This window comes from Limulus polyphemus, unplaced genomic scaffold (genome assembly GCF_000517525.1).
Source record: "Limulus polyphemus unplaced genomic scaffold, Limulus_polyphemus-2.1.2 Scaffold1926, whole genome shotgun sequence".
Classification (NCBI taxonomy): Eukaryota; Metazoa; Arthropoda; class Merostomata; order Xiphosura; family Limulidae; genus Limulus; species Limulus polyphemus.
In genome coordinates, this window is record NW_013667536.1 from 108,380 (window position 1) to 134,173 (window position 25,794).

The 25,794-nt window shown below is 34.3% G+C and overlaps 1 protein-coding gene across 2 annotated transcripts; it reads left to right on the forward strand.

Moving 5' to 3' along the window:
• The first annotated feature begins 3,080 nt into the window (after nt 1-3,080).
• On the forward strand, nt 3,081-25,794 carry LOC111087254 (heat shock factor-binding protein 1-like). 2 transcript variants are annotated; one of them, XM_022393279.1, is made up of 4 exons: nt 3,081-3,104; nt 3,247-3,402; nt 8,568-8,634; nt 24,539-25,794. In XM_022393279.1, the coding sequence occupies exons 2-4, from the start codon at nt 3,283-3,285 to the stop codon at nt 24,622-24,624; spliced, it is 273 nt and encodes a 90-aa protein (XP_022248987.1). In that variant the 5' UTR covers nt 3,081-3,104; nt 3,247-3,282; the 3' UTR covers nt 24,625-25,794. The 2 variants fall into 2 exon arrangements, with proteins under 2 accessions (XP_022248987.1, XP_022248986.1); XM_022393278.1 differs by having other exon boundaries at nt 3,103-3,134.

Below are 25,794 nucleotides of genomic sequence, written 5' to 3' on the forward strand. Positions count from 1 at the left end.
TGGACTTCTTTGCATTCACCTTTGAAATAACCTCCTTATCAGATGGAAAATTTGGATCGTTGACAGAGTGACTGCACAAACTTGAGCTAGATCATTCAATGTCATTATATTGTTGGGACTATTTCTGAGCTCTTTCTATCTGCTGCATATCTTCATTGTTGCTATTTTCAAATTTTTTCGCTCATCAACTCCACATAAGAAACACCTGTTTTTAGAGCTCTTGTCTTTAAGCATTAAGATCATTGGCTGTCTCCCACCTCTTGTCATTGCTTTGGCTGTTTAATTTTGATTGGCAATCCATCACATTCACAGCAACATTTACCTCAACTGGTAGAAAGGCTGTAATGTTTTATGGAAAAAAAGAAGCTTTGACTGTTCAACCAACTTGGGTGTTCGATGCTCAAAATGTTGGGAATGAGGTGTTCCCGAATCCCGATGCATCCAAAAGTTAAAAATAGGCTAAATCAACGTCTTTTTCAAGGTGAACTCTATATGAAATTTACAAAGTGAAAGTGGCAATACCGGAATTACTTGGTTTTTCTATCAGTTACCTTTGCTCATATCATGGGTGTTAATAATGTCATCATCTCAAGTAATGCTAGGATCTCAATATTTAACCTCATGCTCGCCATCTTCAACAGTTGAAGTTTAGTCAAATCCATGGGCATCCGCAGAAAATTTTCCAGGGGGGGGGGGACAAAGTAGTGTGAAATTGTGGATTGAATAAAAATTCATATACATATGCTAAAAGAATAAAGAAATAATTATGATTACTCTTTTCCAGGGGTTGGGAGTGCTCCTATTACCCCGTTGACGCACTTGGTCAAAACTTTATTTTACTTCTGTTTTACTTTCAACATATAATCCCACTCCTGCCAACATAGTAGTACCATGTAGTAGGTTTGTTCTTTTAAATTATCTGGTGCAAATAATTCAAGGTACAGTTCGTGTAAAAATAATAAATTACTTTTTATTTCTTCTTTAACGTTTCTACAAACTTGAATACTTGTATTGCCGTAAAATTGCTGTAGGCCTACGTCACAAATGACGTTAACGAAGGTAAAAAAAATCAACTTGTACAAAGTAACTGCCATAGCTAACACACTGAATGGTTCACTCTGTATCTTGAAATCACTTTATATCTTCCTCTATCTTCAGTAACTCCACCTTCTCGTAATACATCATTGACAATCTTTCAACTCACTCTCTTTCTAACCTAAGGACGCTTTACGGAATGTCGTACATTATAATCTATGTACGAGTGTGATAGGACAAGACGTCAAACCTTAGAACTTTCTAGGCGATCTACTTAACGTCATCATTTACGACCTGCTGCTTCCTTCTAGTAAAATATAAATTACACAAATTCCAACGTTATAAATATCACTGATAGCAATACTTAACCAGAAAAAGCATTACTTCCCATGCATGTAAGGGATCAGCTTTTACAGTGTATGTCAACAGACTAAAGGAAGATGTGTTTTGTGTGCTTAAACACAAACACAAATTTACAGTTTTAATAAAATTTACTAAAATATTTAGTTTAACTATGATGTCAAGTTTCCATCATAATACGTGCAATTTTTTTTTTTATAAAATGTAAGGGGGACAAATGTCCCCTCTTGCTCCTTCCTGTGGTCGCCCATAGTGTCATTCCTTGTGCACCCCTAAATATATGGATCGTATCATCCTTAGTTTTTACCCCTTCTTTGTTGTAAGTGTAAGTTAGAGTCTCAGCATATCATTGTAATTCTCGCTCTCCTTTTTTCAGCACTCTTACCTATGTCAACATCTTTTGCTATAATAATGAATTAAATGCAACACTCTTTATGAATAAGGCCAAAGATTTAAGGTAGTAAATACAAAAATCTTTGCTACTAAACAGTTGTTCTCTAATCAGGTCTGTACGCAGAATGTTTAAAAGAGGGGTTTCTAATTAGTTTGTGAGATCAAAAGCCAACACATTTTGTGCAAAGCATACTGATGCTACGAGAGTGTGTGGGGGTATGTGACTATTTCAGGCCTCCCCAAAAAATGCTAGTGCTTCATTAGAGGAATGTAAACTAAGTAGAAAACATTAAATACTGTTACGTCTCCGTTTGTTAATTGATTTTCCGTAACTTCGTTCCGACGAAACTTAAGCGACACAAGTTCTTTCTTAATAAAACTGGTTTATTATTTCTGAATATAACTTTACCAATACACTCAACTTCAACAATCGCGCTAAACAAACGCTGTAACGTCTCTCGTGCTCTCTAACTGCAGTTCAATTACTCACTATCTACCCAGACATTACATTCCCCTATTTTATATACCAGCCTACCCTATATCTAGTAAGAACTAGAACATTCGCCAAAGTACATGATAGTTCTAGAAACGTTGCGTCACAGTAGTCATGTGACTCGATGACGCAACAATACTTTAGACTTAAGAGGAGATCTGTACAAAGAAATAATAATTTTATATACCAGCCTACCCTATATCTAGTAAGAACTAGAACATTCGCCAAAGTACATGATAGTTCTAGAAACGTTGCGTCACAGTAGTCATGTGACTCGATGACGCAACAATACCATAAGCAGCTGCGCTATAATTATATAAGCATACGTTTTTTTTAGATTACAAAAATAGGGTTTGTTTAGTTTGTTTGTTTGAAGTTAAGCACAAAGCTACACAATGGGCTATCTGTGCTTTGCCCACCACGGGTATCGAAACCCGGTTTCTAGCGTTGTAAGTCCGCAGACACACCGCTGTGCCACTGCGGGCCAAAAACAGGAAGTTCGACCGAACCCCTCGAACTCCCCCAGTGTACACGTGTGCTAATATTTATAGTTGCTAGAGCCAAAAATAAATACGGAAAAAATAGAAAGCTTCGAATTTTTAATATTTTTGAAATATAGACCTTTGTATCACCTCTAAGCCCATCAACACTAACAACAACAAAAAACAAAACAAAACAGATTTGGGTCATTCATAAAAAATTACATAAGCATGCCCTTTTTTTAAAAACGCGAAACTATGTATATGTACGTAATCAATAATTTTATAACATTATTTTAAAGTTTTTGTGTAAACACGAGTTGTTTTTTTTCAAGTAGTGAACAGTGAGTATTATCGAGTGGTATGCTAGTTGGGTAATATAACCATTTTTTAACGCAAACATATATTAATATTTTATATATATATTAATAACTTAATTTCTTTAAGTTATGCGACATTTTCAATATATTTGTTTACTTTCTGTAGGTCTTCAGAATTTTATAAGAAGAGTTTATAATCAACATGGCGGAACAGAAGGGATCGTCGCAAAGGAGTGAATTGAATAAATCAGATCTTAATGAAAACGCGAGATCCGGAGAACAGCTCACTGAACCTAAGAACATTCAGGATTTAACACAATATGTATGTTAAACAAGTTAAACTATACGATGTATGCCTTTTTTAAGACAGTTTTATAATTGATATCTGATTCTGTTCTTCAAAATTTCTATTTTAATTTTTAAAATTAAAATTTCACTTAAGTTTTAATCCTAACTATTAATAATATTCTCAATCTGCACTCAAATTAGATGCAACCGGTTTTTATATTTTCAATGTTGTACCACGTAGCATCAAGCCATCCAGTCTACTGATAATGATATCAAGATAATACATGATCTTGATGAAGCAGATTTGTATTTGTAAATACATACGCCAATTATATAGTAAATAGGTGTAGAGGCTGTCAAGAGTCTCTTCATAAGGCTTTAGGGGTTGGGTGTGGATGAAGTCATATTATCGAGTGCTTTTAATAAAAAAAAACTACTTTATACAATGGCAATATGTTAAATATAAATTAAATTCTTTTGGAGTAGGTGTAAACTATAAAAATTAGATTAGAATTAGAAATAAGTGGATGGTAATAAATGACACGTTTCTGATTGGTTGAATGTGATTGGAGAGATTTTTCAGAGCCTTTGTTTTTTAGTATTTATGAGTCTTGGGTTGATGGAAACATGGGCTTTAAATTAGCTAAATTTAAGGGTGATGCATAAATTATTGGGAATACCAATACTGAGAAGAATATTTTATATTCTAAAAGATGTCAATCGATTTAATGATTGGGTGAGAATGTGTAAAAATCGTTTTCACTATTTGGAGGCATAAACTAATAAATAGGATAGTGAAACTTGAAAGGTGAATACAAGAGTGTTGGTATTGTTTGAGGGGAAGAGTTTAGGTCTGATTGTTTAAAAGTATGAAACCTTCAAGTGAGTGTGTGTGTACAAGGTGACTAGGAAGCCTACTCAGATGATTTCAGAGATGGAAGGGTTATCTTACAGGGAAATATTAAGATTTCTTGTTTTTCTTTAGAAAATAAGGGTAAGAGGTGATACTATTGAAGCTCACAAGGTTATGTGGGGGATGGATAAGATAAAGGCCTCCAATTTCTTTGTACTATATTCTGAAGATAGTAGGATAAAAGGACAAATTTTAAGATTTTGAAAAGACAGGGTAGCCTCCACTACTGACAATGGCAACTTATTCCATAAGTGAATCATTTTGTTATAGAAATAAAACTGTTTTACTGGAGCTTAGCCTGTTTTCCTCTTAAACTTCTGTCGATCATTTTCTGGAAAATGAAGGGTTGGTTTATATTTTTCTCGAAGTCAAAATTGAAGGATCATATTTTGCCTTGCATGTATGGCATGTTAGGAAATGTATCTACAGAAACTGAAAGTGGGAACATTTTCGTTATTAGGTATAACACTGATTTAACTTCATTTGCAAGACTGATTGATGGATATTAATTTAATGAAAAACTAAAAAAGGAGCTATCAATATAATTTGTGGTGTAAAAACTAAATTGTGAGAATAGGCTTGTTCAGTTGCTCTTGTTTTTGCAAACTGTAGAGGAATTAGAGCTATTGTAATATAGATTTTGTGACTTGCTAGAGGATTTAATATAGACTAACTAGTTATTGTTTTTTTTTCATGCTAGCCTAAATCTACCTTTTTTTTAATAATTTCATTGTAAGAATCACTAACCTATGGAATAGTTTCCATAAAACCAAACAAACAAGCAAAGTGACAGAAGGACATTGGCACATTAGGGTCAACCCTTCCCATACTGAAATATGCTACAAAAATAACCTAAACTAAATGTTACCCTTCACATCCATGTACCATATAACTGGGAAAATATTCTACAAGTTTGTAATGCAGTATTTACTCTGCTGAAGAACAAACTCTATTCTGAGCTTTTAAAACTTATTCCTGTTACTGTAATATTAAATTTTTCATATCAAATATTTTTATTTTGTCACAAACAGGATATTTATAGGCAAAAATATCTGAATCAAGTCACGTCTAAATATTTCACACTAAGAGAAAACAAGTAAATTTCTAGTTCCCTTTTTCTAGCATTTTGATGTTCTTCCATTAGCAAGGGAATAAAAATATTCATACATCACACTTAAATGTGGCCTCACCAGACTTGTACACAAGGGCTATTAGCTTATTTTACCACAGCAAATATTTAACTGAAGGTTTTTAAGCTTTTCTTATCGGTTATCATACTTAAATTCTTATCCTTTTCTACAATACAAATGCTTCCTTCATACATTTGTCTTTCCACCTTCCCACGCCCTTAGTTCATCACTTTACACTTTTTAGCTTAGTATACTCACATTTTAGTATTCTCAATAATAGCAGCCTTTCCCATTTTCTTAGTATCATCAGCATATTTAGAAGGATAATTGCCTAAAAAATATCCAAAGCATTGACATAAGAAAGATTATAAAAGGACCAAAAAAAGACCTGTAATAGACCCTACTAATCTCACTCTCTCAGTGCAAAGAGCTCTTTGTCATCAAGTGTTTGTTGTTTCCATCAGAATTATTGTCCCACTGATTATAAGGTCAACATATTATTTTATATTCTGATATAAGAGATGTTATCAATGCTTAGGACATGTTAGTCACCCACAAACATCAAGAAAATTAAATGTAATGATTTTTCTCACAGATATAACTTTTCTAACGATATAACTTAGCTCCTTCATTCGATAAATATACCATCTAGGCTTCAAGAGCTTTTAATAATTTAACTCACTATTGCCCTACTTCTACTGGATTATATAGAGAACAAAGATTCATTACTTAGAATGTACATTATTGAGACTAGGATTCAGTTTAGTAGCTCTTTGCTAATGAACTGGCAAAATTCACAGCAAAAACAAAATTTATTTTTCCTTAGTATTACAAATGCACTTTCAACCAAATTGCAATACTCTCCAAATTATCATATCCCAGATGTATAACTTTGCTTTTCCTCATGATTTTTGGTTACTATCAGTAATAGTGAATGTAACACAAAATATACAATATTCATGTCTTTATATAATATATAAAAAAGACAAGAACCATTATAAGGACTATTATTGCTAGCTTTTGTCCAGTCTGAAAAATTTTTCATTTACAATCACTCTTTGTTTACTTAAGGTAGGCAAATGAACTGCTAAGTTCTGGATACCACCACTACTTCTGTAACAATCTAACTTGCTAACCAGTCTGTTGTGAATTAACATACCTAAAAGCCAAGATAGCTGACATTCCTAGGGTAATATTAATCCAAAGAACAAACTATGAAAGTATATAAAGAACCTTTGACTACTGTTTATTCCACTTGGTTTGATGATGGATTCAATTTCTTTCTAGACATAGAGTTATAAAACAAACTGGCCTTTAGTTTTCAGGTTCTGAACTGGACCCAAGGAAATCTGATGATAATTTTCAAATATGTTGGTTATTTCATGGTACTACACCCAAACAATGGGCATACATTAGTTAAATGAACTCACTAAAATACTAAACAAGCAATTTATTTCATTTTCTGGACATAAAATCAGAAAATTGTTAGATCGTACAAAATACTTGAAAGGAATTGTGAACTACTGTATAGTTTGAATACATTTTTTTAAATGTTGAAAAAAAGAAAGACATTTTCTGTTCAGGCATGAGTAACAATAAACATTTCCAAAGACATTATGTTACAGTACTTTATATAACATTTATTTTAAGTAAACATATTGTAAGACAAATTTTAAAATGCCATAGACTATTATGTAAGCTATTAATATATTGAGCCTTGTACTTAGTTTATAAAAAGAATTACATTCTGCAATGAATCTAGTTAACTAAACAAAAGTACAATCAGTGATTAATCTAATTAAGTCATCATTTTGCTTTATTTCCTCAATCACACATGTTTAAAGCATTACATTTAGCCTGTAACACTGTGTGTTTCACAATAAATATGCTCACAATTCACCGTAGATGCCATCTTAATCATTGTAATATGTAACACATGTTCATAAACTTGAGTTATAAGTTCACCAATGATAATCACTGATCTAACACTGATGATGTGTCCATTCTGCCTCTCGATCTCACTGTCTTAATATACGGTATGGACATTAAAGGACTATTGGTCATTCAAGGCTGTTCTTACACACTCACTCTTCTTGACAAAAATAAAAATTTAAAACCACCCTTTATTTTTCAGGCTTATAGCTAAGAAAAATTACATATGTTTGTTTATAATCTGCTAGTTTAAACTGCAAATTGCTACATAACTATCAAATCTCAGTATGTTCTACTTAACACTAGTACCAGTTCATTACATATGTGATTCTTTGTCATGTACATGATCATAGAAGAGCTTCAGAAAGTTCACATTGAACAGCTTTTACAATATAATACTTAAGTGTTATATATCTATAATAATAAAAGGGTGTGCATGTCTGTGACCACCAAAAATTGCAAGAGGAAAGAACCTAGAAACTTGAAATTTTGCACACATACTAAGTGGGCCCTGAGGGTGTGCACCTGGGTATTATTACTTATCCATGTGCATGCATCCTTATATAACAACTTCTAATATATAGAAAAGTCAGTGTGTTTTGGTAACAATGCGTTCCAACAATGGCTTAGCAACAAAAGTCTATAGGTTATGCTAAAATGGGTTTAGAATTTACACACAACCAACCTAATAACTCGAGCAAAGCCAGGTACTTTGCTAGTATGATAATAAATGTATAACATTATAAGTATGTAATTAATGCATAGATTTAAGAAAATGTGATATTGTAGATATGATGGTGACTCATATGGCATGCACAATAAAAGTGTTATCTTGAACTAATGAAACTTGAATGTTTTCACTATATACTGGATTAAAAAATTAGAGAATCCATATCTTTTAGAAAAGAAAAAATTTATGAAGCTGTTGCTAAATGTTCACATGAATACTGTTGGTTTCTTTCTTTTTTTTGTGATCTACACCCACCATTTATACTATAAAACACTTGTTAAATTTATACTTTTTGGTTAACAAAATAAAGGTATTAATAAATTTACACTGAAATAATTAATGTTTATAAAAATGTAATTATCTTACTCACCACATCAGTACTGACTCAAATGTCTCCTTAATTGTATGTTCATCTCTCAGACACAAGTGAATTAATTCATGATAAACAGAATGTAACTATTTACTAACATCCATGTATTTATTTAAATTTTCAGGTAGAAGACCTACTGCATCAACTGCAAGAAAAATTTCAGGTGATGTCAGACCAGATTTTAGCACGAAATATCCTTTGCAGTGTAGTAGAGTTGCTGTATTTGTTTTTAAACTCCAAGTCACTGTCTGGATCGTAATGCAATATCCCAGATTTATGGGATAAACTTTCTAATGAAGTTCCCCCTTCAAGAAGATCAATATTCTTAACAAATTTATTTCTTGAAGACCATCAAGTAATATATGATAAGAAAAATGTAATTCCTTCTTTCAGAAAGCCATTTTTCCTTAAAAAGGTTTTTTTGTTTTTACATATCAGTTATTCTTCCCATGCATTTTTATTCTTTGAGATCAATGTTTTGGGCTTTTTGCCCAGTACAAGAACTAGTTAACAATTGAGGCTGTGTGTCTCTATCATAATTAAATTGGAGTATATTTATTATCCAAGACAACTTTATTCATTGTGTGTGCCAGGCCTAGTGGTTAGTATGCCAGACTGTGAATCCAAGGGTCCATGGTTCACATCCCTTTTCTATACAATCACACACTGCACTTTTCAATTGTGCATGCACTATAAAAGTGTTAGTCAAATACTACTATTTGATTAGATTAACCCAAGAGTTGCTAGTGGATGCTGTTGACCAGCTGCCTTCCCTGTAGTCTCATCATTTCAAAATTAGGGAGAGCTAATGCATATATCTTGTGTAGCATTGTGCAAGTATTCAAATCATACACAATTATTCACTGGTTGCTTCCAAACAATTTGTGTGTGTGGTATAATGTTAAGTTTATAAAATTATCCCTAAGATATTTTATAAAAAAAGACACTCATTAGAAGCAGTAGTCAAAGTGAAAAAAAATAATTTTTTATTGAAACTAATAAACCATTAAGATTATGATACCTCAAAATGGCCATTTTAGAAGGCTAATAAGCTTTGTTAGCACTTGGTAACAGTACTGTGATAGTGTAACAGGGATACTGCGTTGTTTTTATCAGATTCGTTAAGCCATACTATTATAACGAATTCTGACATTGTGTGGAATCTTTTGTTGTATTTGGTAAGGTCAAGTACAGTGCAGGTAATGTTAATGAATTAATTTATTTCTTGATTATCGTTTGTTATAGTACAGACTATGTTCACTTGTAGGCGTAATTCACAAACAAACTTTCAACAGAAACTACAAAACTAATATAAGCCTAACTTACTTATAAAGTTACTTGTTAAATTTCTTCACCAATCATTGTGTCACTTCTTGTTCAAAGCAGCCCATTTCACAGCAGAGATTTGTTCAAAATTTATATTGTTTGAACTTGGTGCATTTAAAGCATTAAATTTAATAATAATCTTGAATTTTGCGTCTACGAAAAACTATATCTTACATCAAGAAGCAAGAAATTTCCACAAAAAAATTAATCATGAAATGCTTCTCTAATTCAGGCTTAAGCGCTTATTCTAACCCTAATATAAACTGGAAGTTAAATGGTGTGAATCAGAAAAAAGCGGGAAATTTGAACAGCAGCAATATCTTCATTTTCCACATTGTTTGGAGGAAGAGGTCTTCATAGCACCTGACCCTACTAGGTCGCACAAACATGACTAAAAACCAATCGGTCGAGAAGCAGAGATACGTATTATCTGGAAAAGGTCTTCGTAGCACCTGATCCTACCAGGTCGCACAAACATGACCAAAAATCAATCGGTCGAGTAGCATAGATCTGCATTATCTGGAAGAGGTTTACATAGCGTCTGACCCTCCTAGATCGTGAAAAGGATCTAGATCCCTATCAAGATTCGTTCTTTCCGCATTGTAGCTGAATATTATTTTACTGAAACCCCCCCCCCCCCTCAGTGGCACAACGGTATTTTTGCGGAATTACAACACCAGAAACCGGCAAAGCACATATAGCCCATTGTGTAGCCATTGCGCTTAACTACAAATAAACAATTACTGAAAAGTTTGGTAATTATGGAAAACAAGCCAAAATGATAATTTTATTTATCATCTTTGACTTGTAGAATGTCGTTGTGGTGCGAGTTTTTTCAAACAACTATTTACTGTAGCTACTGTAGTAACGATATAGGGGTTATTCTATAAAATACTGTCTGTTTACTTTTCAATATATGGAAACGTTTAATATAAATTTGCTTTGCTTTTGGATTACTAAGTTAGCATTCCAAGTTTGGTCTGGATCGGTCTTGCTAATCTCTTTATTTATAGTTTTACAGAGAAATACAAGTTAATATAGATAGAGTAAGCACTCTTAAATCGTTGAACATAAAACGTGCAGAAATACACTTCTTTTTCCTTTAACCTCGATTATGGTTTTGCACCCGATTTCCATCACATTGTGCCCCAACCCCCTCTGCATCAAATTAAGCTCAAATTGCCACATTTTTTAAAAATATTTTTCTGGGGGAACTTGCCCCCCTCCAACCTCCTTAATTTATTTTATTGTAAAAGGGGGGCGTACTTCTGACAAGCTTGGTTCGCTTCCAACTTTGAACCCATCTAAAAATGGCTTCCAACACTTATGACCACCCACCCATATATTCACACACACACACACACACACATGCTTACTCATGTTGTATGCACATCATGGAACTCTATTTTTATTAAAGTTTTTGTAATATGCAATCCAACAGAAAATATAAACTGAAAAACTCCCAATTCAAAGCTTCATTGATAACGAAGCATGACAGAGAATGTTGAATAAATTACAGTCCGAACACTGTACCTTTGTGTAGGCTATGCACGAAAATTCCAAGCAAGTTAACTTAAAACTTTTAATAACTATAATCTTTGGTCTTACGTTAGTATCATGGAGCGCGGTTGCGATCACTATGTAGGTTAAACATGGAGGCCAGGACGTTGGCAAAACCCAACGCCAAAGGGATAGAGACGAAGACCCTTTCACTAATCAAGTACAAAACTACCTCTAAAGTTCGGCTAATCTTCCTTGAAGTTTAGAAAACGGGTTGCAAAAACATCGATTTTCTTCTTCTTCATTCTTCTCCGTCAGAGTGACTAAAACACTTCACTATTCCCTAACATGTGTCTTTTCAAGCCTAGAGCAGCAAGTGATCCACGATAGGTTAGTTACAGCCCAAAGTACTAATCACATTCTCTGATCAGTAAGCTATTATGTGCATTATTTGGAAGTAGATAACCTACCGTATACTATCCTGGTCATGAGTTATCTTGCTTGAAGACGTAATGTCTACAGATTATATTATGGCTTTTTATAGAATAGAACTGAATAAGTTACAGCCCCACTGGAAGCCAAGCTTTTTGCTTAACTACAATCAAACAAACAATATATATATATATTATACTGAAACCCATTATTACGCTATAAGGCTTGGCATGCGAAGTGGTTAGGGCACTCGACTCTCTATCTGAAGGTCTCTGGCTCGAGTCCGTTTCCGAACATGCTTGCCCTTTCAGCCCTGGCATTATAATGTGAAGGTCAATCCCAATGTGTTGGTAAAAGAGTAGCCCAAGATTTGGCGGTGGTTGGTGATGACTAGATGCTTTCCCCTTAGTCTGTAACTTCAAAATTAGGAATGGCTAGTGCAGATAATCCTCGAGTAGCTTTGCGCGAATTTAAAACAAACAAATATATCTTACGCTATAACCCATCAACATTTTTCTTATAGTGTGTTTCACTGTCAGTATGGTATTTATATCCTAAAATCCTGTTTGTTTTTTATTAAGCACAGAGCTACACAATGTGCTATACCCATTGCGAGTATCGAAACTCAGTTTTTAGCGTTATAAGCCTTTAGACTTACCGCTGAGCCAATGGGGTCTACCCAGTTAAAAACATAAATATATTTCAACTCACACATAAACCCTGTATATTTTATTTATTTACAAGGAGTGTATTAAAGTAATTGCCGAAGTAAATAAAAATGACATATCTTCAGAATGATTTGGTGATGGTCATAAAATTTGAAAGTATAATTCAAGATGCCATAGGATTTCTTTATAGCTTTTTTTTGGGGGGTCATAGGAGGCGTTGTATATTCTTACAAGTTGTTGGATAAATGATTAAGAGTTTGAACTACAGTGAATAAAAGTAATAATGCTTGCACGAAATCTTTACATGGCTTTAGTGGACGATTATTCAGGAACGTGCGATATGATTTAAAATTGCAAGCATTTGGATCGTCCCTTGCCAATCGGAGATATTGACGACCTAGGTGATGCCATTGTAAGGGAGTTTGCTCCTGCAATGTGTCGAACATAAAAGTACTTGAAGAAGTTGTTGATGGACACTTTGGAATACTTCTTGTACGACTTGCTCCCTACTATCAAACTGCAATCGGTACATGATAATATACACGGAAATCTGTTGTGTCACTTGTCTATGAACACGTGTCAAGAAATGTCGTGGTATTTTGAGTTGTCTTCCATAATTTGATGACAATCTGTTTAGCCGTTCTGGAGATATAACATTTTTATTCAGTGCAACGGTTTGGTGAATATTTTTTATTAGTGGCTCTCAGTATAACAATGTCGAACAACTTCGATAGATGTCGCTAGTTTCGAATCGGCCATTACTGAAGTGAAAGTAAAGAAAATTTCAATATCAGCAGCGATGAGTTATACTTTTGAATGAAAGCAATATATATATAAAGGTTATTGGTAAGATATTAAACAAACGGAACAAGAAAGTCGTGAATTATGAACACCGGTTTGGTAATATAACGGAATTAAACTGATATTTAAAATACATTTTAAACACATTTTACTTTCTTCACATCAACAAGAGGGAATCCTCAGTAGCAGCAGTACACGAAATTCTTTTAGGCAGGATTAGAGTAAATTAATGTATGAGATCTTGGGCATGGTCAAATACTCCAATCGGAAGGGTTTCACCTCCTGAGTCCAAAACTGTAATTAGATCTCAAATCGGTCAAGAGATGTTGGAGCTATGAGTAAAGGTTTGTACTTAAAAAGAACAAACTCAGAGCCATTCTATGAGCCGCTATGCCGCAGCTAACAGGCTTGAGGGCTTTATATTAGTACAATTCAGAGTTCGATCCCTGCAGTAAGCTCAGCGCAAATAACTCTCGAGTAGATTTGCGCAAGATTCAACAAACAAATTGATCCCAGTAACAGACACATACTTTCAAAGCTTGCAATGAAAATATTTTTGAAATAACAGCCTTTTGGTTTAAATGATGTAAATTCGAAGTAATAAATTTGTTAATTAATTTTTAATATTATTTATGTTTCTTCAAATATGATTTTAGTTTGTAATAACATTAGTAGCAGATCAAGAAGTATTATTATCCTATTCTTTTCAAGTGTGAAAGGGGTGATTAAGCCTTGAATGATGTATATTTTATTTTTGATGAAGAATTCATCAGTATTTATGTAAACATACAACAAAAAATAGAGAGAGAAAGCAATGCGTCAGCGACTTACAAAATCTAGGTTAAAACATCGCCTGAAGCAAACTCCTCATTTAACCTCAAATATAACTTAGGCAGCGAGAGAAAATTAGTCAGTCTATAAATTTAAAAAGTCACGTGGAAATGTTTTGTTTTACGGTAGAATAGGTTTAACTAATTGTGTTTTTGTTTTTATTTTAGGTCAGCGGTAAGCTTGAGGGTTTATAACGCTAAAATCTTAGGTTGGATTATCCGCTGTGAACACAACGTTTGGGGCGCTAGTCTAGCTTAAACGTGTGTATATTTAATTGATGTCATGAATAAGAGTGGAATGTAGCAATTAGGCTTAAGGCTCCGATGATTATTTGTTCATTGTATAGTTAAACGCTTCGGGCAACCAAAATGTATTTTTAACATTTCGTCCTTCAGTCTAAGTGAAGTAATGTGTACTCTCATAAAATTTATTTTTCTTATTGTTTAATTATCAAGGCTGTTTTACTTTCCTTTTGACTTTTGTAATTTTTTTTTACTTAAAAGATACACTCGCATCTATATATATATATATACTATTTTTCTGGAAGTACCTGTTTTTTCTTGTTTCTGGTATCTGAAGGAATACCACAGTTTTCAAACTGTTGTTATTGTTTACATAAACTAGTTTAAAGTAATTGTAAAATTAAATTATATGTGGTTTCCGTTGTTGATTTAAATGTTTCAACTTGGATTAGGGTGTGAAAGCTCATTTTTAGACATGTAACAGAATGCAATCTACAGTCTTCTACTTAAAGTAAAGAGCTGTTGAGTTATATAGATTTATTTATGCACTTGACCAGTGACTTCTATAACACCCGGTATATATATATATACACACACATTGTAAATATTTTCGGATATAGGCTTTATTCAGGGACACAAAGCTAATTCTAATTGCACTGTTCAAATTTCTCCAAATTTAGAGCGAGGAAACAAGACACACAACAATGATTCGTATAATAAAGTTAGGGAAAACAATCTTTACTCCCCAACCAATAATAATATTTTTTTCCTGTTATTATCTGAATAGTAAAGATAGTTTTTCTAAGTTTATTGCCAAAATGTCTAAATCTGTCCAGTGTGTATTACAAATTCGGAAAAACAACAAAATGATTCGTGAAAGTTCTAAACAATATATATATGTGTGTGTGTGTGTGTATAGTGATTGGCATTGATCGAAGGACTGACGATTTCATTTGATTAACCTGTAACTGTAATAGAAAGGCTTAAATTGATGAGAAACAAATGTTCTGAAACACGTGGGAGCATTTTAATATCCATTAATATCAGAAACATTAAGCGTCTGTCTACTCTTGCTTCTAGTCACAAGCATAATAAAGTTGAATAAACGTGGTAACAACGTTACTTGAAATTATTAATAACTAATTAACCACTTGATTATGTAATTGAGGAAATATTTCTCATTTGTAATTGCAATACTTCGACAGTTACTCTGTAAGTGCACCAAAGGCTCAGCACATTTTGTATTATTTTTTTTTGTGGTCAAAGGAATTGAACTTGGTCATTCACCTACAAATTTCTAATAAATCTTTTTTTTTTTAAAGTATCATGTATTTATTTGATAATTCTGCTCCTGATACGTTCGTACGTTTTGTCTTTGTTTTTAAGACCTCGTAAAACACTAGGTCAGTGTGTATACTGCATTTTTGTGAGTTCAACTACTTTAGACAGTTATGGGAATGTGGATGGACTGAAGACTGAAATTTAAAGTAACTGATAAATAACTGTGAATTCCAGGTTTTTGGCTTATCGAATCTCTATGTAAAAGAAGAAAAAAGGAGTTTTAATTTGCAACTAAGGTTGCCATTGTCAAAGAACATAAAAAAGAGAAAAATATGGTTAAAATTTTATCTTATTTTTCGTTGTGATTTTTTTCTTTTAAATTGCAGTCAGATGTGTAGTCATGAAAGCTTAAAGCTTATAATTTGTCTCATTGTACATAATAATTGCAATCGGAAAAAGTCATATAACATTTCCGTCTCATTGTACATAGTAAATGTAATCGGAAAAAGCCATATAACATTACAGTCTCATTGTACATAGTAAATGTAATCGGAAAAAGTCATATAACATTTCCGTCTCATTGTACATAGTAAATGTAATCGGAAAAAGCCATATAACATTACAGTCTCATTGTACATAGTAAATGTAATCGGAAAAAGTCATATAACATTTCCGACTCATTATACATAGTAAATGTAATCGCAAAAAGTCATATAACATTTCCGTCTCATTGTACATAGTAAATGTAATCGGAAAAAGCCATATAACATTACAGTCTCATTGTACATAATAATTGTAATCGGAAAAAGCTATATAACATTGCGGTCTTATTGTACATAATAATTGTAATCGGAAAAAGCTATATAACATTGCGGTCTTATTGTACATAATAATTGTAATCGGAAAAAGCCATGTAACATTGCGGTCTTATTGTGCATAATAATTGTAATCGGAAAAAGCTATATAACATTGCGAAATTTCTACAGATTGTTGAGATGGAGACGTGATGAACTTGAGAAACTTCACGTGATACCACAATACAGATTTAATGTCAGTTTGTATACATACGTGTTATTTGTTTATACCCACGTAATAAATTAATGTTAGAGACTAATAAAGTTGAGACGCCTTAAATGGGTAACTAAGAAAAATTTATATACAAGTTTAATGTAGTAACAATTGTACAAACGTTTTTCGACAATGTTTTGTCGCTATAAAATAGAGAATTTAACAATCGAGTGTACCTAAACTGTGCAGGCAGATTTCTTCTCAAAACACTGTAAGACTGAAGAGGACTCATGAAAGTGTTGAAACTAGTTTTTTGTGCTAATATTTTGATCCAAAAATATGCTGTATTTTTTTACGTACAGGCAGTTTACTTAGACACAGGCCCGGCATGGCCAGGTGGATAAGGCGCTCGACTCGCAATCTGAGGGTCGCGGGTTCGAATCCTCTTCCCACCAAACATGCTCGCCCTTTCAGCCGTGGGGGCGTTATGATGTGATGATCAATCCCACTATTCGTTGGTAAAAGAGTAGCCCAAGAGTTGGCGGTGGGTGGTGATGACTAGTCTTACACTGCTAAATTAGGGACGGCTAGCGCAGATAGCCCTCGTGTAGCTTTGCGCGAAATTCAACAAACAAACAAACTTAGACACATGACAGGAATATATATAATGTGGTGAAATAAATAAATCACGTGATCGGAGATAGCTCACTGCTTGGTAAAGGTACCTTGGTATTCCAGTGTGTAGGTTTAGAGTAGGGCTGTGTTGTCTAATCAAGGTGGCGTCTTTGATTTTAGGTTTGTAGATGCTTGATTCTTTGTTCAAAATTAGTTTTTAATATAGATATACCACGTTTTTTTTAGTTGCGATGGTTGTAAATATTGAGTGAGTCTTATTTTCTAGTTCCTTACAAGTTTTTTCGATGTAGAATTCTGGGTAGTTATTATACATTGTTTTATAAATGACATTCGTATAGCTTCCTCTAGTTATTGTTGAAAAAATCGCACACAGCAAATACTTCACAACTCACAGACAAAATTAGTACTAATGAATCAACCAGCAACAATATATTACACCACAGATTACCATTTATCCTTGAACTCAGTTTTAAAAAATTCACACTCGGACAAAATTTGCCATTAAACATAATGACTTCAAATTCACTCACAAACTTGACCTTAAGATAAATAAAAGTTATGTAGAACGTCTGCTCCACAGTCTAGCAAGTTAACCAGTGGGCCGCGCTTAGACCTATTCCGTTCCAGTTTAATGCATTGTAATGAAGTAGTTTGGTGAAAATCATTCTTCAGGACAAATAGATTGTGAAGCTCATATCTGGTGTGCGTTCTGATAAATAATGACATATTTGTTTATGCAGTGTAGGTGTTCTCATCTGCTGAGAAAGGACAAATTATTCCAGTTGTTACATGCACAATTTTTAAAAGGCTCTCAGTGTCATTAAAATTTAACCTAAAGTGTGGATATGATTTTTATGCATCACTACATCATAAATCCCATAAGATACCTTCAAGGTATAACACTTGCTTGCAACATTACAGGAAAGTTTGGTTTTTGAATTAAATGGGAAAAACAGTTGCAATCTTTTGAATAAGTTTGAACAAAGGGAGTAACCTGAAATAAAGTCATATCTGTATATATATATATATATATATATTATGGGGAAGTGAAGGCTCTTAATACTATCATAGGTAACTTGTTGGAAGATCGTACTCTACCACGCATCTTTAGCTATTCAAATTGTCTAAAGATTCTTCATATATTTTCGTATATAAGAGTTTATAATAAATTTTAAGTCATTTCCGTAAAGCAGTTACAAGCAGTCTAAGCAAAATTCTATTTTGTGATGCCAGGGTGGGCTACTGGTTATAACGCGTTTCGGACTGGGGATCCGAGGTGCATGATTGGCCTCTCGTTGCAGCAATTTAAAACAGCAACAACAACACTATATACGTCACGTTCCGCATGGTGGAGCCTTGAATTAGTTCTCAAGGGTGATGGTAAAATCCTGTTATTTAATTAGTGTAGTCCCAGAACTTGTGGCGTATGCAGTTGAATAGCTATTTGACTTCTCTCGAGTCTGTCACTTCAAAACTAGAGACAGGTAGCCCTTGTACAGCTTTGATCGAACATTCGAAACAAACGCATCTTACATTCTCGTTGCTACTTTCCACACCTGTAGGTATTAAACTTGTGTCTGATGAGGGTTCTTCATTAAGTGTGTACAATCAACCCTCACTCCTTTCAGTAGCGCAACCTATAGCACAAAGTGATGCATAATAGGGCACACCAAGCAAGTGCCTTCTTGTCCTATGATCACTACACACCCTGCTGTTTTAGAAACGAAAGGACAATAGTAAAGGAATAAAAAGTTCCAGCTACTTTTAACCTTTTCTACGCTTTTTCCAATGATGACATTACTTATATGAAAAAACCAGATTCCAAAGAGAGAGAAAGGGAGTTTGAATGCAAAGTTGAGGACCCATATTTAAAGTTGAGATCGTAAATTAACGTTTAATACTCCCACAAGTCCATAAAATCTGCAACGTTTCCTGGAAAAGTATCCGAACTCGGAAAAATGTTTTCACGTTTTATGTGGTCATAAATACGTAGATGAAACGTGCAGGAATTTGAGGAACAGAATCGTTGTAAGGAAAGAGATAAGTTACAGCCGCTGGTTTACATTTAACTACATTTCAAAAACAAAGATTATTTCTTTTCACCACAGAGATGATGTGGAGAACAGAGTGGCTAAATGTCAGTGATATATCATCAATTGACTCAAATACTCATAAGATTGCATTTGTTTTCCCTTATGAGTTTCAAATAAACTTGTTACATTTCTATTTTAAATGTTTGTTTTTGAACCTGGAAAATGTAAATTGTGGATACTTTTTACTAATTCTAACTATTGAAAGGAATGGATATTAAAATAAAACCCCTTATTTCTCATGGTATTTTGAGTTAGTGGCAAGTTATATTTCGAAATATCTTAGGCTTAAAAAGTGTCTAATGGTCGCCTGCATCATTCAGAAACGTCCTCATTGGCAGTTTTTTTTTAAGTTCAAAATAGCAAGTATTAACCGATGAGACTGCTATTATTCACAGTGGTGTAGGAGGGAGTTCCGACGCCTCTGATTCAGTATATACAGATTGGTTTGTGACCAACCTAAAGATCCACTTCCCCCGATGGTTGAGCGGTAACTCTGAGGACGTACAAAGTTAAAAATTGGGTTTTGATACCAGCGGTGGACACAGCACAGATGCGTAGCTTTGTGCTTAAGAACAAACTAAAGATCCTAAAGCGAAAACAGGAACAAAACTTTCTAACAAAATAGCAATGAAACCGGATTTATTGTTGGTATTACGTTAAGTTTAATAAACGATATTTAACAACATTTTATTGATTGATTCAATGTCATTTTTGTTTTGTTATTGTTAAGAAGTAAGTAAATAAAAGTAGAAAACAAAATGCGTTTAGTGAATCATTTGTACGTCGGAAATAGTTCTTTTTTTTTGCTCTTCGTGTAAAATTAATTATTCTGCCGGCATGGCCAGGTGGTTAGGGCGCTCGACTCGCAATCTGAGGGTCGCGGGTTCGAATCCCCGTCTCACCAAACATGCTCGCCCTTTCAGCCGTGGGGGCGTTATAAAGTGACGGTCAATCCCACTATTCGTTGGTAAAATAGTAGTAGTTGGCGGTGGGTTTTACAACACTAGTCTTACACTGCTAAATTAGGGACGGCTGACGCAGATAGTCCTCGTGTAGCTTTGCGCGAAATTCGAAACAAACAAACAAATCATTATATCTCGGAATTACACAGTTCATGGTGTAGTTGATTCACCAAAAATGATGTTAATATTAAAACATAGAGTTTTCTTGTTTCATGTTTGTAGAAGTTTGAGCAGTTAATTTGGATAATCCTCATTGTGGGTCAGCGGTAAGTTTACGGACTTACAACGCAAAAGCCCCCCCCCCCCCCAGTGGCACAGCGGTATGTCTGCGGACTTACAACGCTAAAAACCGGGTTTCGATACCCGTTGTGGGCAGAGCACAGATAACCCATTGTGTGGCTTTGTGCTTAATTCCAAACAAACAACGCAAAATTCCGGTATTCGATTCCCCGTGGCGAACAGATTGTAGATAGTCTATTGTGTGGCTTTCCGCTAAAACACACACAAAAAAAAAGAACAAACTATCAATTAGATGTGTGTTTTTCAGTATAGTGCAGGCTAAGCTTGTGTCGATACTAGGCGCCATGAACTTGTATTGCTTACACCAGGGTTTCTCAGCTTTTTGCACCTCAAGGCCCATTTAGTTATGTGGCACATATACAGTTGATAGACACTTTAATTTAGGGCAGTCACAGTTGTTCTGGCGACTTCTCACGGCCCTTCGGTGAAGAATCATTGATTTACAAGATAATGAAATAACATCTCGTGGAACAAAACATGTAGACTCAGAGAAGTACACTATATAAATTAGACTATACTATTTGGCAATGTATCAGTAGAATTATGATTCAGACTGAGAATTTACTAATATAAACACTAAATACTAAAATATTTTATCTTATTTGTTTAAGCACAATAGGCTATCTGTGCACTGCCCACCACGGGTATCGAAACCCGGTTTCTAGCGTTGTAATTCCGCAGACTGGGGGGGGTTCTCCATGTCATGTGTAACTTTTAGTTGATAATCGGTGACATAACAGAATGGATTAGATAACACGAACAGTATATATTTTTTAAAGCTCGAAAATAAAATATCTGCGCCTTGCCAACCATAGGAATCGAACCCTGAATTATACCGTTTTTGGCCCTCAAACTCACCGTTGGAGCCGCGCGATGATGGAAAATGTTAAGTTTTTATATAGTATTATTATCACTTTCACGAGTCTTTACCATGTTGTTGTATGGAAAATGACGAACGCAATTCTTTCTTTATTCATTTAGAATATGCATACGAAGTCTCCTGGTGGGACAGCGGTAAGTCTTCGAATTTACAACACCAAAATCAGGGGTTCGATTCCTCTCGGTGGACACAGCAACTGGCCCGATGTGGCTTTGATATAAGAAAAACACACACGCATATGTATATGATTTTTTTATTCAATTCACAATTTCACATTACTTTGCCCCCCCCCCAAAAAAAAAAAACAATTTCTGTGGATGCCAATGCTTGTCTTCAACGCTTTTCTAAAACAATGGAATTTCTGGTTTCATCACAAACAGAGAAGGATCGATACCTGTTAAATTTGTATATCTATTTTTATACCATGTCGTTGCCAGTAGGCCGTACCTCGACGATTAGAGTTACTGTATTATATGCGTGACCTTGTCTTCAACGGATTACCTCATTCGTTTAGATCACGTTCCACACATGTGAAATGTGTTTAGATCCGTCTATTCTGAATAAACGTACTGTTTTAAGTACAGCTTAAGATCTGAAGGGGGGGGGGGCTTTTCCTTATCGTGACTATATTTGACCTTGAAATTACTGACTTGTTTTTGTATTGTTGTTAACCGGTTGTTGAGGGGGGGGGGCGCATAGACTGCATCGTTTTGAGTAGTTTTATACTTTGGCCTGCTACAGGTCAATATAAAGAAGTGAAAGAAAAATTGGGTAGAATCATCCATTTCCTATGTAAAATACAGAAAAGATCTTATCAGTAATTAGGGGGTTATTTGCAATACTGATGATATTTTTGCTATTTCTTTTGTGTTACTAGTATGTTATTAGATATCATTTAACCAACATGCCCCCAGTGGCTCATCAGTAAATCTGAAGGCTTTTAACGCTAAAAATCAGGATTAGATACTTGTGGTGGGTACAGCACAGATAGACCGTTGTGTTGTACCTTTGTGCTAAAGAAAAACAAAACAAAAAACTTTTAACCAACAGAGTTATATATCCAAAAGCAATTGAATGTATAAATAGGATAAAAAACATGTTTTTAAAACAATAAATGCTATACCAATCGGTATTATTAAAGTTAATGAGAAGTATGAACGCGTGAAATAAATGTTTTTTGCAGTAATGCATCAGTGTCATAATTTGTATTGTTAGTTCTAGCAAATTCAAGAAACAAACTACCTTGTTGTCGTAAATAAGACAACATTCTAAATAAGATATGTATGTGTGTTGTATATTAATAAGGTACGACGACACTGTCGCTTTCGACAGATGCACCTGTTTTCTTTTACTGCTTAAGAAGAGATAAGACAACCTGTAGAAAGTAGTAATTTCACTATATATATTTTTTTAAATGTGGTTTACCAAACTTTTTTTATTCTTAGTAAGTGGCTCAGTGGTATGTCTGAAAGCTTATAACGTTAAAAACTGAGTTTTGATACCCTTGTTGCGCAGAGCAGGACGACAAAATCTTGTCGAAATATCGTACAGTATAATCAAGTTTTTTATTATCCAGTCTGGCCGCCTCCAAACTTTTATTTTCTTAAAAGTTAGCTCCTTGTTATCAAGTTATAAAATATTCATACGAGGGGCCAAGGGCAAGTTTCTTATTTTGGCCTTTAACTACACACACGGTCATACAGACACGTGTATGTGTTCTTCACAAGGCCATGTCCTAGTAACAGTAATTTCGGTGTGGCAATCCTAACCCCAGGACAAACAAACTGTTCTTGGAACCACGTGGGAGACAGATATTCTCCAGCCGAGATAAGGAGTAAGCACTCAGCTCATCAGTGATGTTACTGGGGTCTTAGGACCCCCCCTCTCCCTCCTCTGTGATTAACAGGTGAGTATTGTGTGGTGAAGGGAATTTTTCCCGCGTGAGAAAGCTCTGAGTATGAGGCACCCCAACTTCAACAATAATAGAGCTGGAAGAATGGACCTCCCTTACAGAAATAAATGTACATCTTCCAAGAAAGGTACTTTGGGCGATAGTTCATGTAGGACAAAATGGCAGTCCAAATTCTACTGATAAAAAAGATGTCTTGGCAAACCAGCACACACACACACACACAAACAAACAAATCACAGTTTTATACTGAATACATCTAGTGTTGAAGTAATGTACCACTTCACAATACTAACAAAATATTGCGTATTCGCACAGTGAATTTCGTTGAAAATACTCGTATTTTGAACCTGATTCGTTATTGTTCTTAACGCCATCTTCTAATGTAGAACCACGTGGTCACAGTCGTTAAATTATTCGAGACGATTTAACTTATTTACTTATACACTACATCGTAACAATCAATGTGAATTTAGTAGGAAGTATTTTCCAACATTTTCATATCTTGAGTCGTAAATTGTAAATAATGGTGTACATTAAACTAGGCTAGGCCATTATTTGTCTTATTCTGAATAGATATATATCATAACCTGCAAATCACGCTTGCACAACAAAGCAAGTTGCATATGTGCTAGTGTGAGCATGGTGGTCATAAATATATTATGGAAGGCTGCTTAGCTGGGGTTTACTCTTCAATTCGTGTGCGTGCGTTATAAGTTTCTTTAGTTTAAATTGGATAAGTTGTGTGAACACTACTTACATATATATCAACTTTTGTGTTGTAAATCTCGGAATACAGAGTTGAATACTACATAATTTACCTGTGTCGCACTAACGTGGTTTGCAGCGACAAGTATATAAATACTGTTTGTATTCTAAGTATCGCAACACTAAGAGAAAGCGTTGTGTGCATTCACATTGTTTCTATTCTATATATATATATATATATGTCGTAACATTTGGAGAAACGTTGTATTTATACACATTGTTTCTATTCCAAATATCGCAACACTAAGATAAAGTGATTTATGTATACAAACTGTTTGATATTATAAATACCACAATACACTGTACTTATAGAAAGTGTTTTACGTATGCATATTGTTTATGTCCTAAATATCGCAATACCAAAACAAAGTGTGTAGTTTGTATAAAGGTGCGTTTTGAGTTCAAATATGTATTTTATGAACGAGTATGTCAGTTATTTTTAGCCTTAACTCCCTTACTAGATGGCATGGGTCACCGTATTGATGACCTAGAGAAAAACATAGCCGACTTAATGACCCAGACTGGTGTGGACACTGGCAAATGACCCTGTTCCTCCACACGTTTAAAACAGTGATGGGTTAAGCAAGGACCAGGGACTACCTCCAGGTGGTCATTATGATTACATAGCGAGAACCATACAAAAAGCAAAACTAAATGTTATTCATATAAGTAGATGATATTTATTCGTGTTGTTAGAAGGTTCTTTGATGACGGATATAATAATTCATCCTGTATCAGTCGGTACCTTGTAGTAGAAAGATCTTTCTGATTCATCTGACATCGTGTTATTGCTGTTACTTTAGCCAGTTGATAACTGGATTCATCTGAACTTCATTTTTAATAGGATTTCTTGGCGTACACTTAGGAGTAAAAACCTAAGAACAAGTCCAACAGGTGACAGACCTGAGTAAGTCGTTGTGTCGTGAATTGTTAGGAAAATACAGAATGTTTCCCTTCGTTGTTGTTAATAAATGTGTTCGATCTGTTTCGAAGTAAGAAAACACAACTATCGCGAGTTCCTAGATAATGGTTCAACACTATCTTAGTTTACTGTCGTTACACGTTATGACATGATAACTCTATTCGTAGTTAGTCACTGTAATGTTTAGTCACACATTATGACTTTATAACTTCATTCTTAGTTGGTTTTTCACATGAAATCCAAAAACCACCTTTTTATGACTTTTTTTTTTTGCATGAAGCACATGTTTCAGATACTAGGTCTGATGAGGAGACATTACAGTCGGGCTAAGAAACATTAGTTTTGTAGGATAAAACATGCACTTTGTGTAATGAATTAGTCGTTATTCACTATCATACACGCAATTTGTGTACCGACTTGATGATATTTACTAGATGAACGTCTTGTTTACAGGCTTAGTCGTTATTCTGTGTAAAACATGTACTTTATGTACCGACTTGTTGTTATTCACTAATAAAACATGTACTTTATGTACCGACTTGTTATTCACTAGATGAAACACGTCGTTTACAGGCTCAGACATTATTCTGTTTAAAACACGCAAGTTGTGTACCGACTTGTTATTCGCTAGATGAAACACGTCGTTTACAGGCTTAGTCGTTATTCTGTGTAAAACATACACTTTATGTACCGACTTGTTGTTATTCACTATAAAACACGCACTTTGTGTACCGACTTGTTATTCACTATATGAAACATGTCTTGTTTACAGGATTAGACGTTATTCTGTAT